The 14,706-nt window shown below is 46.4% G+C and overlaps 1 protein-coding gene across 1 annotated transcript in view; it reads right to left on the bottom strand.

Annotated features, from left to right (window-relative positions):
* lrrc49 (leucine rich repeat containing 49) overlaps positions 1-14,706 on the bottom strand; it is a gene marked incomplete at its 5' end in the record, with an annotated part of 43,568 nt that overhangs the window by 27,202 nt on the left and 1,660 nt on the right. Inside the window, 3 exons of the mRNA XM_083915402.1 lie at positions 8,997-9,140; positions 13,324-13,390; positions 14,238-14,441. Of these exons, the coding sequence (XP_083771528.1) occupies positions 8,997-9,140; positions 13,324-13,390; positions 14,238-14,441 (415 nt within the window). The remainder of the gene's footprint in view (positions 1-8,996; positions 9,141-13,323; positions 13,391-14,237; positions 14,442-14,706) is intronic.

The following is a 14,706-nucleotide window of genomic DNA, read 5'->3' as shown; positions in this document are numbered from 1 at the left end:
AGTACTGAAGAAACAGATGGATTTGTAATTCTAAGTCTGTTTTTATATAGGAATTGTTTTTTTCCCCAGCATTAAAGCTACATTAAGCTACTGCACTGTATACTTTACCTGCCCAGCACAAAATGGTGGCAAGACAAGGTATGTGAGTGACTGACCCAAGCCCCAACCACAACAACTTCCTGGTTGAGCCAATACAGAAGTGCCAAAAACTTCAACTGTAGTTTGCACAATAGAGCAATTTCTCATTGATCCCCATGTTAAACAAGCAATTTTTCACAGCATAATTAAACCGATTAAAGACCTGGTAAAAAAACACATTCTAGCCTGTATGTTAAGGTTATATCTCCATGACAACACTTAGGGAGGTGGATTGTTTTGTACCACCTTAGTTTTTATTTTATTGGAGGTTTAAGTTTAGGAATAATTAGGGGTGGGGTCTCTTGAGTGACAGCTAGCCTATGGCCCTCACTTCACCTTGGAGGCTAGTTGTCAGGATTAGCACGTTAACTCCGATATCTCGACCTCGACTGCGTTCATTCGTGTGGTGCTGTTACCATAAGTGACAAGATGGTTTGCTCTTCGATCAACTGAACCAACAGATGGTTTAGGAACACAACATGTTAGCTCTGTTATGCCAATTAAATAGCCGCAGGTGCACAATGACTTTCAATACAGCCTACTAACGATGGCACATACACTAGATGCTAATCTGGAGCACCGGAAGGATTCGGTCTGTGCGGGTCAGTGTTTTACAGTCTATGGGAATGGTACTGTGTTGAATATCAGTGATATCATAAATGCTGGCTGCTTACACTTGACTCCCAGAGCCGATGTGTTTTCCACTAGACTGACACGGGAGTGCCTCTACTTGACTCATGGAGCGGGTGTAATCTCCGCTCGAGACATGGAGTGCCGTGTAGATCTCTACCCTCTAAAAAATCCCGTTCTCGTTACAAAATTTAAAAAAAACGACTCCCTTTCTTTCCCGGTCCCGGAAAAAAATCTCAACAGTGACTCCCACTCCTGTTTATCTAGCAGCGTGTTCTGTTAACCTAGCTCCTTGGCGGTGGTGCAAATGTGGCTAACGTAAACGTCAGCCAGATGGCCGTCTCTCCCTCCCCCTGAGGTCACATTAATACCTTTTTTTGGTATGAGGAAATGAGGAGTTCAATTCTGACAAGATGGCAGCTCCCAGAGGCAAGTACGATTGGATCAAGTTGAAAGAACGGGCCCCGACGGAGAGGCTACATCCATTTTTTATAGTCTATGGAACGAACATTAGCCAAAGCAACCCAGATATCTTTCCCAACACTAAACTTTAAGGTTGATAATATGTAATTTGCTTGGAAACTTGCTAACCATGAGCACTGGACTTATTGCTGCTGAGTGGTAAAAACAAAATCACTTTGGCAGACATTTTTGATGTATGAAGAGACAAATTATGATTCTGAATACAGCATATTGAACATATTGAATACATTTTTGAGCCTAAGAAAGTGTAGGGATTTTGTTATATTATATTGTGTAATGCTTTATTGGGCAGCTCAGCAGTACAGGGGTGTGTTCTCTTTCCTTCTTTTAAAAAACTGCAAGTCATGCTATCCAGCACTAGCTTAAATTGACCCTCCACCACACTCCCAAAATCTCTGTGACAATCCTTGGCTGTATGGATGCTGGTGAAGCCGCAGCCACTGACTGTCTGAGACTAAATATAGCAGCCCTGTCTCAGACAGAATGATGTCATCACTGAGCTGATGTGCTGCATAACAATCGCCCACCAATGTGGTTTCTCTTTCAAAAAACCCAATTGATCAGAACCAATCGGCTGATAGGATCGGCTGTGAGGTTGGCTGTGTGCGTGTGTGTGCCTGGGGTTGTGTATTTATGTGGCCGCACCTTCACCCCTTTATTCTGACTCCACCCTCTTCTTACTGACAGCTTGCGTGTCTTCATTTTTCACACTCATACTGAGCTCTGGCAGAGGCATTACTCCAAAAACCTAGAACGACCACTCATCACTGTTCTCTCTGTTGCATGCAAAACACACCAGAAAAGAGCACGAAAGCTGCTCAAATAAACATACAGGTGCATGTGGATGCCAAGTTGGTTTCAAAGATTGTGCTGTTGAGTTTTGTGGCCGCCCTTTGAATACCATAGACTTGAGGTTTGATCTTAGCCGGGACACATCTGGCCTCAAGTATTGTGTGCTATAATTGCAGATGCGGTGCAATATGCGTATACACATGTTGAGCCTACAATCTAGTGTTTAGTGTTCATTGTTGTGTTGTTTTTGCACTGGTTTTGTTTTATTAATCTTTGGGTTTTTTTGGATCGGATTTTTAGTTGCAAAGGTTTTTCTATACTCTTAAACTCCATATACAAAAAAAAATCCTCATCATTGCAGTTATATTGACCCTGTATTTGATAATTCAAGTTTTAATATGAATATATCCCACAGCACTCTGAAGCAACATGTTGATCTAAATCTATAAAATGTATTTAAAAAGTTACCTACGTAATTGTGGCAGTGGGGTGTGGTTAAGGTGTCGACTGCTGGAGGAGAGGGAGGAGTGGCTCGGCCGGTGATCAGACAGCTGGACAGAATCAGGTAATCAGTCAGCTATATAAGCACGGTTGTAACCTGGTTCTGTCTCTTGCAGTAGACTGGGTCCTATGGGAGGACCAGAGCGGGACCAAATAAGGAGGCAGCAGACACCGGACCACGGCCGTCAGAGGGACGGCCGCTCGTCCGTACACGTGAAAGACGTTGAGTCACGTTTCAGGGGGAGAAGAAGCTGAAAATAAATAGTTAACCTCCGCCAAACGCTGTGTCTCTCATTGTCCTTCTGTCCGGTGAGCAGGGAGGCTCACATCTGGCGCCTGAACAGGGACAATGTCGGAAGCCCAAAGCCCGCTGGCGCTGGCCCTCCAGCACCTCGCCGCGATGCAGGAGAGCACCACCGCTCTCCAGCAGCAGCAGTCCCGTGCCCTGGCCGACATCGCGGCGGCCCAGAGGGAAGATCGTGCTCTCCTGCAGGGGCTGCTGCAGCGCCCGGCCACCCAGCCCGACCCGGAGCCCAGTCGCGGCCGGCCTCCGCCTGTTGCCCTTCAACGGATGACAGCAGAGGATGATCCGGAGGCATTTCTGGACATCTTCGAGGGCACGGCGGAGGCGTGCGGGTGGTCGGAGGAGGAGAGGGCGGTCCGGCTTCTCCCCCTGCTTACCGGCGTGGCGCAGCTGGCCGCACACAGCCTGCCGGCGGCCGCTCGCCATGACTTTGCCCACCTGAAGAGAGCCATCCTGGACCGGCTGGGCAGTACGCCAGAGGGACACCGGCGGCGGTTCAGGGGGCTCTCTTTTGAGGAAGCCGGCCGCCCCTTCGCCTTCGCGCAGCGGCTCCTCGACGCAGCGAGGCGCTGGCTCCAGCCGGGGACCCACTCCGCCGAGGACGTCGTTGGACAGGTGGCGCTGGAGCAGTTTATCGCCGGCTTACCCTCGTCCACCGCCAACTGGGTCCAGTGCCACCGTCCCCCCACCATCGAGGCAGCGATCGCCCTCGCGGAGGACCATCTCTCCCTTCCCCGGCGGAGCATGAGGGAGGAGGCCAGGCCAGCGGCGATCCCTGCGGGCCGTCCCACCCCGGCCCCGAGGAGGAGATTCCCGGCGGCCGCTGCACCGCACCCTGCCCCGCACACGCCCACACACCCGGAACCCGCCCCGCTCTGGTCCACTAGTAACGCACTGCCTTCTGTTCCGCAGGGCCCAGCCTACGTGTCTGATCGACCGGCACCCCGGGGGGCTCCTCAGACGCCAGGGCAGGGGTGCTGGCGGTGTGGGCAGCCCGGCCATCTCCGGGCGGAGTGCCCCCTCATGGAGGTGGGACAAGTGGTGCGGGTTGCGGGACCGCCAGCTCCCTCCCCCGGTCCGGAAGGGACGTACCGTATACCGGTATGTATACAGGGGGGTACACACCAAGCTCTGCTGGACTCTGGTTGTGAACAGACCATGATCCACCAGCGCTTGGTTCGACCGGGGGCTTTGCTAGAGGCATCGTGGGTGAAGGTGAGGTGTGTGCATGGGGATATTCACGATTATCCGGTGGTGGCTCTAGAAATTCTTTTTAAAGGGAAAAAGCATAGAGTTAGGGCTGGAGTTAGTACTCGCCTCACGCACCCTCTAATCTTGGGCACGAATTGGCCGGGGTTTGCTAGCTTAGCGGGGGAAACTATGAGGGTGCGGTCACGTACGTCAGGGGAATGCGAGTGGTGTGCCGTGCTTAGTGGTGAGACGGGGGTGCCGCATCCCGACGCCGTCGGGGGGGGCGTGGGGCCGGCGGGGCCAGCACGGCTGGCTCCGGGGGCCCTGCAGATAGCCCCCATGGAAGATTTTCCACTTGAGCAGTCTCGGGATGAGACCCTCCGTCATGCCTTTAACCAAGTGATGAAAATTGATGGGTGCCAGGTCCACCCTAACACAGCACTCACTCACCCATATTTTGTTGTCATTAGGGACAGGTTATACAGAGCGAGTCGTGACGCTCGAACAGGCGAAGAACTCACCCAGTTGTTGGTGCCCAAAAGCCGCCGGGAAACAATTTTCCAGGCGGCTCATCATAACCCCATGGCGGGCCACCTAGGCTATGACAAAACACTGAACCGGATCATGGCCCGATTTTATTGGCCGGGCATTCGCGCAGATGTAAGTCGGTGGTGTGCATCCTGCCGCGAATGTCAGTTAGTCAATCCGCCGGCCACCCCAAAAGCGCCGTTGCGCCCACTACCACTAATGGAGGTCCCATTTGATAGAATTGCCATGGACCTCATCGGACCATTAGACCGGAGTGCACGGGGATATCGCTTTGTGTTAGTCCTAGTGGACTATGCAACCCGATATCCCGAGGCGGTGCCTCTGCGCAATATCTCTGCAAAGAGTGTTGCACAGGCACTGTTTCAAGTTATCTCCCGAGTTGGGATCCCGAAAGAGATCCTGACGGATCAGGGCACATCCTTTATGTCACGTACACTACGCGAACTATACGAATTACTGGGCATCCGTTCAATCCGGACTAGTGTGTACCATCCCCAGACCGACGGCCTGGTGGAGCGGTTTAACAAAACACTAAAGAACATGATTCGTAAGTTCGTGCACGAGGATAGCCGTAATTGGGATAAATGGTTGGACCCTCTGTTGTTTGCAGTGCGGGAGGTTCCCCAGGCCTCCACGGGATTTTCTCCCTTCGAACTCCTGTTCGGCCGAAAACCGCGGGGTGTCTTGGACCTGGTTAAGGAAAACTGGGAGGCGGGTCCAAGCACCAGCAAGAGCGAGGTGCAGCACGTCCTGGACCTGCGAGCAAAACTCCACTCACTGGGTCAGTTATCACGGGAGAATTTGCTCCAGGCCCAGGAACGTCAACAGCGTCTGTACAACAGAGGGGCAAAACTTAGACAGTTTTCACCGGGAGATAAAGTGCTTGTATTGCTACCATCATCTAGCTCCAAATTGCTCGCCAAGTGGCAAGGGCCCTTTGTGGTCACACGGCGAGTGGGGGATGTTGACTATGAGGTTGTGCGTTCAGACAGGGGCGGAGCCACACAGGTTTACCACCTCAACCTCCTTAAAGCCTGGAGGGAGGTGACTGCTGTTTCTCTGGCTACTACGGTGATCGAGAGAGATGAGTTGGGGCCGGAGGTGGAAAAATCGAACTATTCAGCACCGGTCCCCTTTGATGACCATCTCTCACCGAGCCAGATAGCAGATGTGGCCTCGTTGCAGCAGCGTTTTGCGGATGTGTTCTCGCCCCTGCCAGGACGCACAAGCCTCATACACCACCACATAGAAACACCCCCAGGGGTGACCGTGCGTTCACGACCCTATCGGCTGCCAGAACACAAGAGGAAAATGGTCCTGGCAGAGCTTCAGGCCATGTTGGAGATGGGGGTAATAGAAGAGTCCAACAGTGACTGGTGTTGCCCCATTGTGCTGGTTCGCAAGTCTGATGGGTCAATACGGTTCTGTGTGGACTATCGCAGGGTCAATGAGGTGTCCAAATTCGATGCCTACCCAATGCCCCGGGTCGACGAACTCCTGGATCGGCTGGGCACGGCTCGCTTTTTCACGACACTGGATCTGACCAAGGGCTACTGGCAGATTCCCCTGTCGCCGGAGTCCAGGGAAAAGACGGCCTTCTCCACTCCGTACGGTTTGTACCAGTTTGTCACACTTCCGTTCGGGCTGTTCGGGGCCCCAGCTACTTTCCAGCGCCTCATGGACCGGGTACTGCGGCCTCACTCTGCATATGCTGCGGCCTACTTGGATGATGTAATCATTCATAGTGAGTCCTGGGAGCAGCATAGGCCGTTTTGTCCCAGGAGGTGGAGGGGATCGACCGCCCCGTACTGTACATTAGCCGAAAGCTGGCTCAGCGGGAGGTGAACTACAGTACGGTGGAAAAGGAGTGCCTCGCCATACGGTGGGTGGTCGGGGCCCTCCGCTACTACCTCCTGGGGCGCTCATTCACCCTCTGGTCGGACCATGCCCCGCTCCAATGGCTCCACCGCATGAAAGATGCCAACGCGCGGATCACCCGCTGGTATCTGGCATTACAGCCGTTCCGGTTCAAGGTGATCCATAGGCCGGGTAACCGCATGGTCGTGGCTGACTTTCTCTCCCGCTCCGCGGAGGGGGGGGGGAGTGGGCTTGCGGCCGGTGGGATCCCGGCCTAAGTCGGGCGGTGGGGGTATGTGGCAGTGGGGTGTGGTTAAGGTGTCGACTGCTGGAGGAGAGGGAGGAGTGGCTCGGCCGGTGATCAGACAGCTGGACAGAATCAGGTAATCAGTCAGCTATATAAGCACGGTTGTAACCTGGTTCTGTCTCTTGCAGTAGACTGGGTCCTATGGGAGGACCAGAGCGGGACCAAATAAGGAGGCAGCAGACACCGGACCACGGCCGTCAGAGGGACGGCCGCTCGTCCGTACACGTGAAAGACGTTGAGTCACGTTTCAGGGGGAGAAGAAGCTGAAAATAAATAGTTAACCTCCGCCAAACGCTGTGTCTCTCATTGTCCTTCTGTCCGGTGAGCAGGGAGGCTCACAGTAATGTTAGCAGAGGGTAAATTATGCATTCAGGATGTGTGTGACGATGAGGAGTGACAAATTAATGACCAGATTCCAGCCCTGTGAGTCTGCCCACTGCTACAACATGGCGATGCTGAGCTTAGACTAAGGTTCAGAATGTTACTCGCGCACACACACACACACACACACACACACACACACACACACACACACACACACACACACACACACACACACACACACACACACACACACACACACACACACACACACACACACACACACACACACACACAAACACAAACACACAATTTATCCACAGTAGAGCTACCAAACATCACTACTGACCCCACAAGAAAACAAGCAAGCTCATAGGAAGAAAAATAAAACTCCTGCTAATCCATAATCCAGTTTCTGGGTGATGCCTTCTTGCTTTGTCTATTTTATCAATGCTCATGCTTCCTGCTGCCAAAAATGTAAAATGAACCACTTACTGACTGCCACAGGGTTTCTCGACAGAAAGCCCCACCTGAGAGCAAGTGTAAACAGAAACAGTTTTGTAAAATAACGATACATTAAATCACCACTGTGTTCTTAGTTATTGTGCTGTTAGCACTAGAGCGTAACAAACTGTCATTTATATGAATATGTGATGGATTTAAGTAGAAATGTACATATGTACTGTATGTCTATATCATATAAGCCTAAGTCTTCAACTTACTTATTGTAAGTCACATACAGCATTTTTTTCCCTAGCCCAGAATTCAATTTTTTATCTACCTTGAATGAAAGTGAAGACTTGAACACCTGTAGAAGGGTTATTTACTTTGTGCCTTATACAAGCACTTGGCAGCAAACGCCACTAATGACAGAGACCGGAGAATCCGCTGAGCGGAAGCATTCTTCCTCTTCTGTGCACAAAATTAAACATTACATCCAAATAATTAGGAGTGGAAGTGCTTTTTGATCCGAATCTGTAGGCAGAGGGCAGGGTGACTGATGGGAAGGGGTTTCATACATCACAATGTTGGATTCCATTCCTATTTTCTACCCCAAAAAGCAGGAAAGGGCTTAGGGGATTTGCATACAAATGAAGGGGCCTGTTTTGGCATGCACTGTTCTGTTTATCAGATTAAAACTATAGAAACCAAGGGGAGTGAATTTCCGTGTTAAGAATATCCAGTTTCTCTTTCACTGCGCCAGAATGTCGGAGGGAGGTTGTGGGTAATGAGTTTCGTCTCCCTAGGTAACACCATCAAGATACATTTCACCACAGACTTTCTTACAAAGCTTCTATTGATGTAATTTCTGTGTTTGTTATTTTGTGACAGTAAAAACTGCTACATGTGATCCCATAACAGAGGAAACAGGAACTATCCAGAGGGCATGGAGGTGAAAGATGAAGCATGCTACTAACAGTTTTATCTGATGAGGATCCTAAGGAACAGTTGTCAGGGTGCATGTACATGTGTTTCATCAAAATGCAGAAATAACAAACAGTAAATGTATCATTGGCAGTGGCAGCTGCAGAACCTTCACCTGTGAATTATCCACCTGAGCTGAGCACCGTCCATAGCTCTTACAAACCATGAGACGGATAAAGTGTTTACAATCTGGGGTTTGAATCATTACAACACTGAGCCAATACATGTATATGATGCATTGGTATCAGCCATAGCACAGTTGCCTACTTACTAGGATATCTTGTTACACAATTTTATATTTCTAATTCCTATTTGGACCTCCATATGGAAGAAAATAAGACCCCACAAAGGGAAACGGCAGCAAAGACTACAGTCTTGGATGAAAATCTGATTGTGTTAACAGTTGGGGCCTTTTTCTTTTTATGAAGGAGTAGAATAGTGAGGATGCAGTGAATAAAGCGCTTTAAGCTGTCGCTAATTGGGAAAGAGGCCCCTCACCATAACAGTGATGCAGTTGTGTCGTAGGTTGAGTTCAGTCAAGCAGTTCAGGCCCTGCAGGTTTTCCACTGTGGATATGTTGTTCCCTGCCAGGTTCAACACTCGCAGCTCGCTCAGGTGAGACATGTTTTCTATCTTGCTGATCTGTGTGAAAGCACAGTGATACATTGATGTATGAGAAGTGCATAACATAAAACAATGGGAAATGGCAATTTATATAATGATACTCCAGCTAAATGTTTTTGGGGTGCAGAAAATCCAAAAAAACAGTGTTCTCCATTTTCTTTGCAATGCCTGAGGCTACACCTTCTGCTAAATGACACTAAAACAGAAATGGTATTTACATTTACCTCAGAGTGAACCATTTCACAGCAACAATCTGTATCAGCTGTGAACATCTTGAATGACTGATATGGAGTCAGTCACATCAAGCTGTGACTCCTGTTTGACCTCCCAAATCATACCAACAAACAAGTAGTTGAGGGTCAGTCAACAGTGAAATGATACCCACTCTTCTCCCCTCCTCTCTGAGAGAGAATACTTAGGGGCCCCTGTCATATTGGTACTTGAAATACTTTAGAAGAATTCCTGGCAGCTGTTACCCTGAGAATGATGTGTTTGCTCCATTTAGTGTGCACTGTACGAGGATAAGGTTAAAGGGGCATCAGGAGTTCAAGGATTCTGTCATGCAGAGACCCAACCCAATGCAATACCCAATGATCAATTTAAATGTTAAGTACATATTGGTATATTGGAATAGCAATTTAGCTAAGAATTGAATAATGAAAAGTTGTAATAAAGGTCCTATAATGTAGCAGGCCAGGGTGTTATATACATACTGTTAGAGGATCAAAACACTCAGAGAAATGCACACAGCCCGTAGCAGTGCTATTACAGTCAGCATCACGAACGCAATGACGGTGCAGAAACACAGACCCAGAAACACTACCCAATCAGAAAAGACTGGCCTTTTTCAGGAGGGAACTTGGTGAATACAGGTATACTAAGACAGTATGACGCTTTTTGAACATTAAAGCATGTAAATCTGTCAAAGTAGAAACCCAAAATACAAGTATGAACCTGAAAATGCGCAAAGAACGTCCCCTTTAAAATGTAGATAATAAAGATAACAACCAAGATGAGCTTTGAGCTTATGTTTGAAATAGCCACTGTTATTTTTCTCAGCTCATCTGTTCAGAAAAGAGAACTATTTTGGAGAGCAGGATTTTAAAAAGATGCTGGGCTTTGAACTATAGTTAGTATGGCACTCCCATGGTATGAGATTGTGCATGTTCATAAACTAAAAAGATGATTTTAAAAATCAATACACAAACCTTAAGGGAACCACTGATACATGGGGAGTAATATGTGTTTCCCCCCTGGTCTTAGTCAGCAGAGTTAGTTGAAGTGATTTGCAGTTGATTTATTTCTTGTTCTTACAGAGATAAAAACAAAATGTGTTTTTGAATACTGCTCACACAAATGAACACATTCTGGCAATAGTCATTAAATGAAAAAAGTTTTGATCAGAATAACAAAACAGGAAGGGTAACGTGCTAGTTTTGCTGGTTTTAGATGAACACATATACTGCATGTACGGATGGCAGCAAGAACATAACAATAAACTGAGCACATCAAGTCAACCTGGTCGAGTGTGGTGATGGATACAACAGAGTGAGATCATCACGCTGCATTAAAAGGCCTCGAAAACAGCTGTATTGTGGTGGCACAGCTGAAGTGAATATTTTCAGTCAACACACACACTAACAGGACAATGGTACCTTAAAGGTTCAAGAGGAAGGCTTGTGACAGGCTTGTGGTTCAAATATAAAAAATGAAGGAAAATAGCATGAATATAAAGCCGTCAGTGGACAGCAAACAGCAGCGTGCTTAGTGAACCCTCCCTGAATAGATTAGGGTGAGCAAAAAACCCTCTCACGTATCAGACCTCTGTCAACAAACAGACATAGTATCGCAACACACACCAAAGCAGATTTTGGATAGCCTCATCTGTAAATATTTAAGGTTCTTGTGTTACACACCATCTATAAGGTGCTTTCCATTGGTTTTGTTTGACCTTTGCTACACTAGTAATACTTTATTTGACCAAAAAATGCTGTAGCTTGATATTTGATAAATATTAGTCGAACAAATGTGAATAAAATAATATTTCTTCACAGGTAGAACAGAGGCCTGTTCTTGTCTGGAGAGTTGAGAGCAATCGTTAAAAGGTTCATGCCAAAAAGAGGGGGTAGTAACATCCGTTCCTGGCATGTTCCTTGTAAACAATACAGTAATCAAATAAAATAAAAAAAACATTTCATATAATGGCCAGTATTGTTAAAGAAGAGGACACAAACACAGACAACCTTGTGCTACAGGTTTGATGACAACAATGCCCAGACTAGAGCATCCTTGCGGAGAGTCTCTGTTCCAGCTTCTCCCTAACCCAAAGTTCTATGTTTACCGCACAAGACAGGTTCAATCAAAATCATCATCTTGAGTTGTAGAAGCGATATTATATCTACAATGAGCGTAATAAACATCCATGACTCTGTGATACTTTTTCTTCATTTTACAGACCCTGTAGGGCATTCTCCACTGTCTCCTGTGAGTATCCAAGTTAAACTGCTCGAGTGGAAAACATCACCGTCTAACTAAAGATTAGTTGTCCAACTTTGTCAGGTCACATTGTAAGCCCAACACTTGGTCGCTGAGGCCAAGTGTGGGTTGGAAGCACATTCCCAAAGGGAATATCTCTCTTGAATACTTCCAGCAAACTGGAAATGAAACGACATCCTGTTACAGAAATAAAAGGGAAAATTGTTCTATGGCTAACAGTAGCTAAACAACAACCTGACTTATTAGAAAAAAACGCAACATTATTTTAGTAGCCATTAATTCCCTCGCTGACTTCACTTACTTCAACATTTTATTTTATCACTGTGCAGCAATTCACATTACGTTTGGGTGGTCAGGTCTCTGACGGGTTGAGAAAATGTTTAATACAGGTGATTGAACAGTTGTTTAAATGCACAATACAGGAGGTTTTGAATTCAGTGAGTGAAAAGCGACCTGTCCTAGTTGGAACGATAGATTTTTCATCTGCTCTCCAATAGGTGCCTGCCAACAAATAGCTACCTCTGAATGCAATGTGCTCTCATCGCTAACACAGACCGTCCAAACGTTTTATTTATTAATTCACTCATTTAACTGTCACATTATCGGAATAGTTTAAATTAACTGTAGAGATGCAGTCAGGAAACACAACAAGTGGTCAGAGCTCAAGGCAACAAAGCGTCCTCTGTCAGGAGAAATAACATAACACTAAAGCAGTCTTTGAATAGTAATTGGAAAGCCTGCTTATGCAAAGAGAAGCCAACATCAGAGAGGGAGGGAGTCTTACCAGGTCTCTGGAGTAGCTCTCTGAGGAGGGGTGTAGGCGGCTTGCTGGCAAAACACTAATTTGACCAAGGGAAGCCTTTCTATTGTATCTTCCTTTTCCAAAAGCTGCTAAAATCCTCATCTGACATCAGTGATACGTACTGACATCATTTCATTTCCCAGGCTTTTAATATCAGTGAGTCAGACTCTATTGTGGAGACTCAACAAACAGCAGCCAATAACTGTTTTAGACTCAAATGAATTTAACAGCATAATCTTCTTCAGCTCATAACCATTGCCGATGCTGAAAACACAGAAACAGTTGTGCCTGTTGAATAAATTATGCTAGGGTCACTGAGGAAATAGATGTGGGAGTAGACCCTTGACAAGAGCTTGTGGGCTCTGATGGTTTTCAATCCGCTGCTCTCTCTCTGTCTATCTCTCTCTCTCTCTCTCTCTAACAGTCCTGGGAACTAAAACAAATGCTGAAGTTAAGTCCCTAAAAACTGAGGTAGGAAAATGGATAATCATAACAAGCATCAGATTTCTGACTTGAAAATATCAAATGGTAATTATACAGTTTAGAGCACTCAATCATAAACTATTTTAAAAGATGTTAGATGGAAACAAGTGGACAATTTCACTGTCCACCCTAAATAGACATCATTTTATAGACTAGTGGACTAAGATGAAGGATTTAGGATGAGCATTAAGTCTTGTGCTTGGTCTTCTGCTGCAAACATCTGTTTGACTCTAGCATTTAGGGGGCTGCATCTCACAAATCACAAGTTAGCAACAGCGTGGAGGAGGTGAAAGAGACAATCCACTTCAGACCACAACATTAAAACTGAAAATCATGATCTTCAATTACAGTATCAGCAGCTAAATGACCAAGACTGAAGACACTCCTGCTGTAGGTGGGAGGACAGTGAAGGAGCAGTACCTGATTATCATGCAAATCCAGGATATTCAGTTTGGACAGGCTTTCCAGGCAGCATATTTTATGGATTCTGAGAAATGACAAAAAATTAAATATATGAAGTAAAATGTACATGAAACACTATTTGTCAACAATCAATAGCACATTCTTGTCCATTCTTATCAGGTAGAATGTACCTGCTAACTTCAAGAATGCATTGGGGAAAATGGGAAGTGTGTGTGCATGTGGAGGGGGTCTGTTGAACAGGTACCAAGCATAGACAGCCAACAAGCGTATTAAAAGGTTACATTCCCAGAGGAAACCAAACCTACAGTAGTGTACAGAGACTTAATGTTCAGGACTGTCTCTATGGATTTAGATCGAATTGCACATGAGGATGAAAGGCCGTAATCTCTTTACAAATGCCAGTGGAAACCTAAATCAGTGGTATTCTCTGGTCTGAAGGAGGTCTAAAAAGATAAATGTCATGTTTTACACAAAGTGCCAGAGTTGGACTGTAAGATCACTCTGATTTACGACTTTAATCTTCCTCCTGCCGACCTTTTGAAATACAGATTTCTAACACCAAAATTAATGGAATCGAATTAAACTGGGCACCCGCTGGAAAACAGTCATCTCTGTAGCTTGTCATGTAGCAGTAGTTAGTATTGTATAGTATAGTAGTGTAGTAAAACCTCACATGCAAACACCAAAATGTCAAGCAACAATCACACATCTTACAATATACAAACCAGAAATCAAGATCTTAAAGAACAATATGCCATTTGACGTCTTTCCACTATCACTTACTGTGCAACTTTTGCTTTACTACCACAAATATGAACTGCCCAATACTATCTGTGTGACAGACGCATGTCAGAAAAATCTGTTCAAATTCTTGTGTTTGTTTGCTTGTGAATCCACTGACGGCAACCAACCTGTTCTTCCCCAGCATAAGGATCCTAAGAGAGCTCAGAGATTCAATGCCAGTCATTTCAGAGATGTGGTTGTCATACAGATTTAGGAAAACAAGCTGTTGCAGATGTGACAGATGCTGAATCACTGTGATTAGATTGTGCTGGAGGTTGAGAAGCTGTAGTTCATCCATAATGCCCAACTGGGGGCATTCATCCAGACAGCGCCTAGAAAATGAAAAGAACATTTTGCATGACTGAGGCTGAGTACAGTTCAGGACTTCAATATTTCACCATACATATTGATTGACTTATGTCTGTTCTGTCACCAGTGTAGTTCTTTGTCAGCAAACACTTATCTTCAAGACAAGGGGTGGATATTTTAAGGGACTTTGCTGCTCCCTGGTGGCAACATGGAGCATGAAGTCTTATTATTTCTACTGCAAATACTGTGACCAGACTGAGTTCATAAAGTCAACAAAACGTAGTGGCA

The sequence above is a fragment of the Echiichthys vipera genome, assembly GCF_963691815.1.
Source record: "Echiichthys vipera genome assembly, chromosome: 1".
NCBI lineage: Eukaryota > Metazoa > Chordata > Actinopteri > Perciformes > Trachinidae > Echiichthys > Echiichthys vipera.
This window is presented reverse-complemented; position numbering and strand designations above follow the sequence as displayed.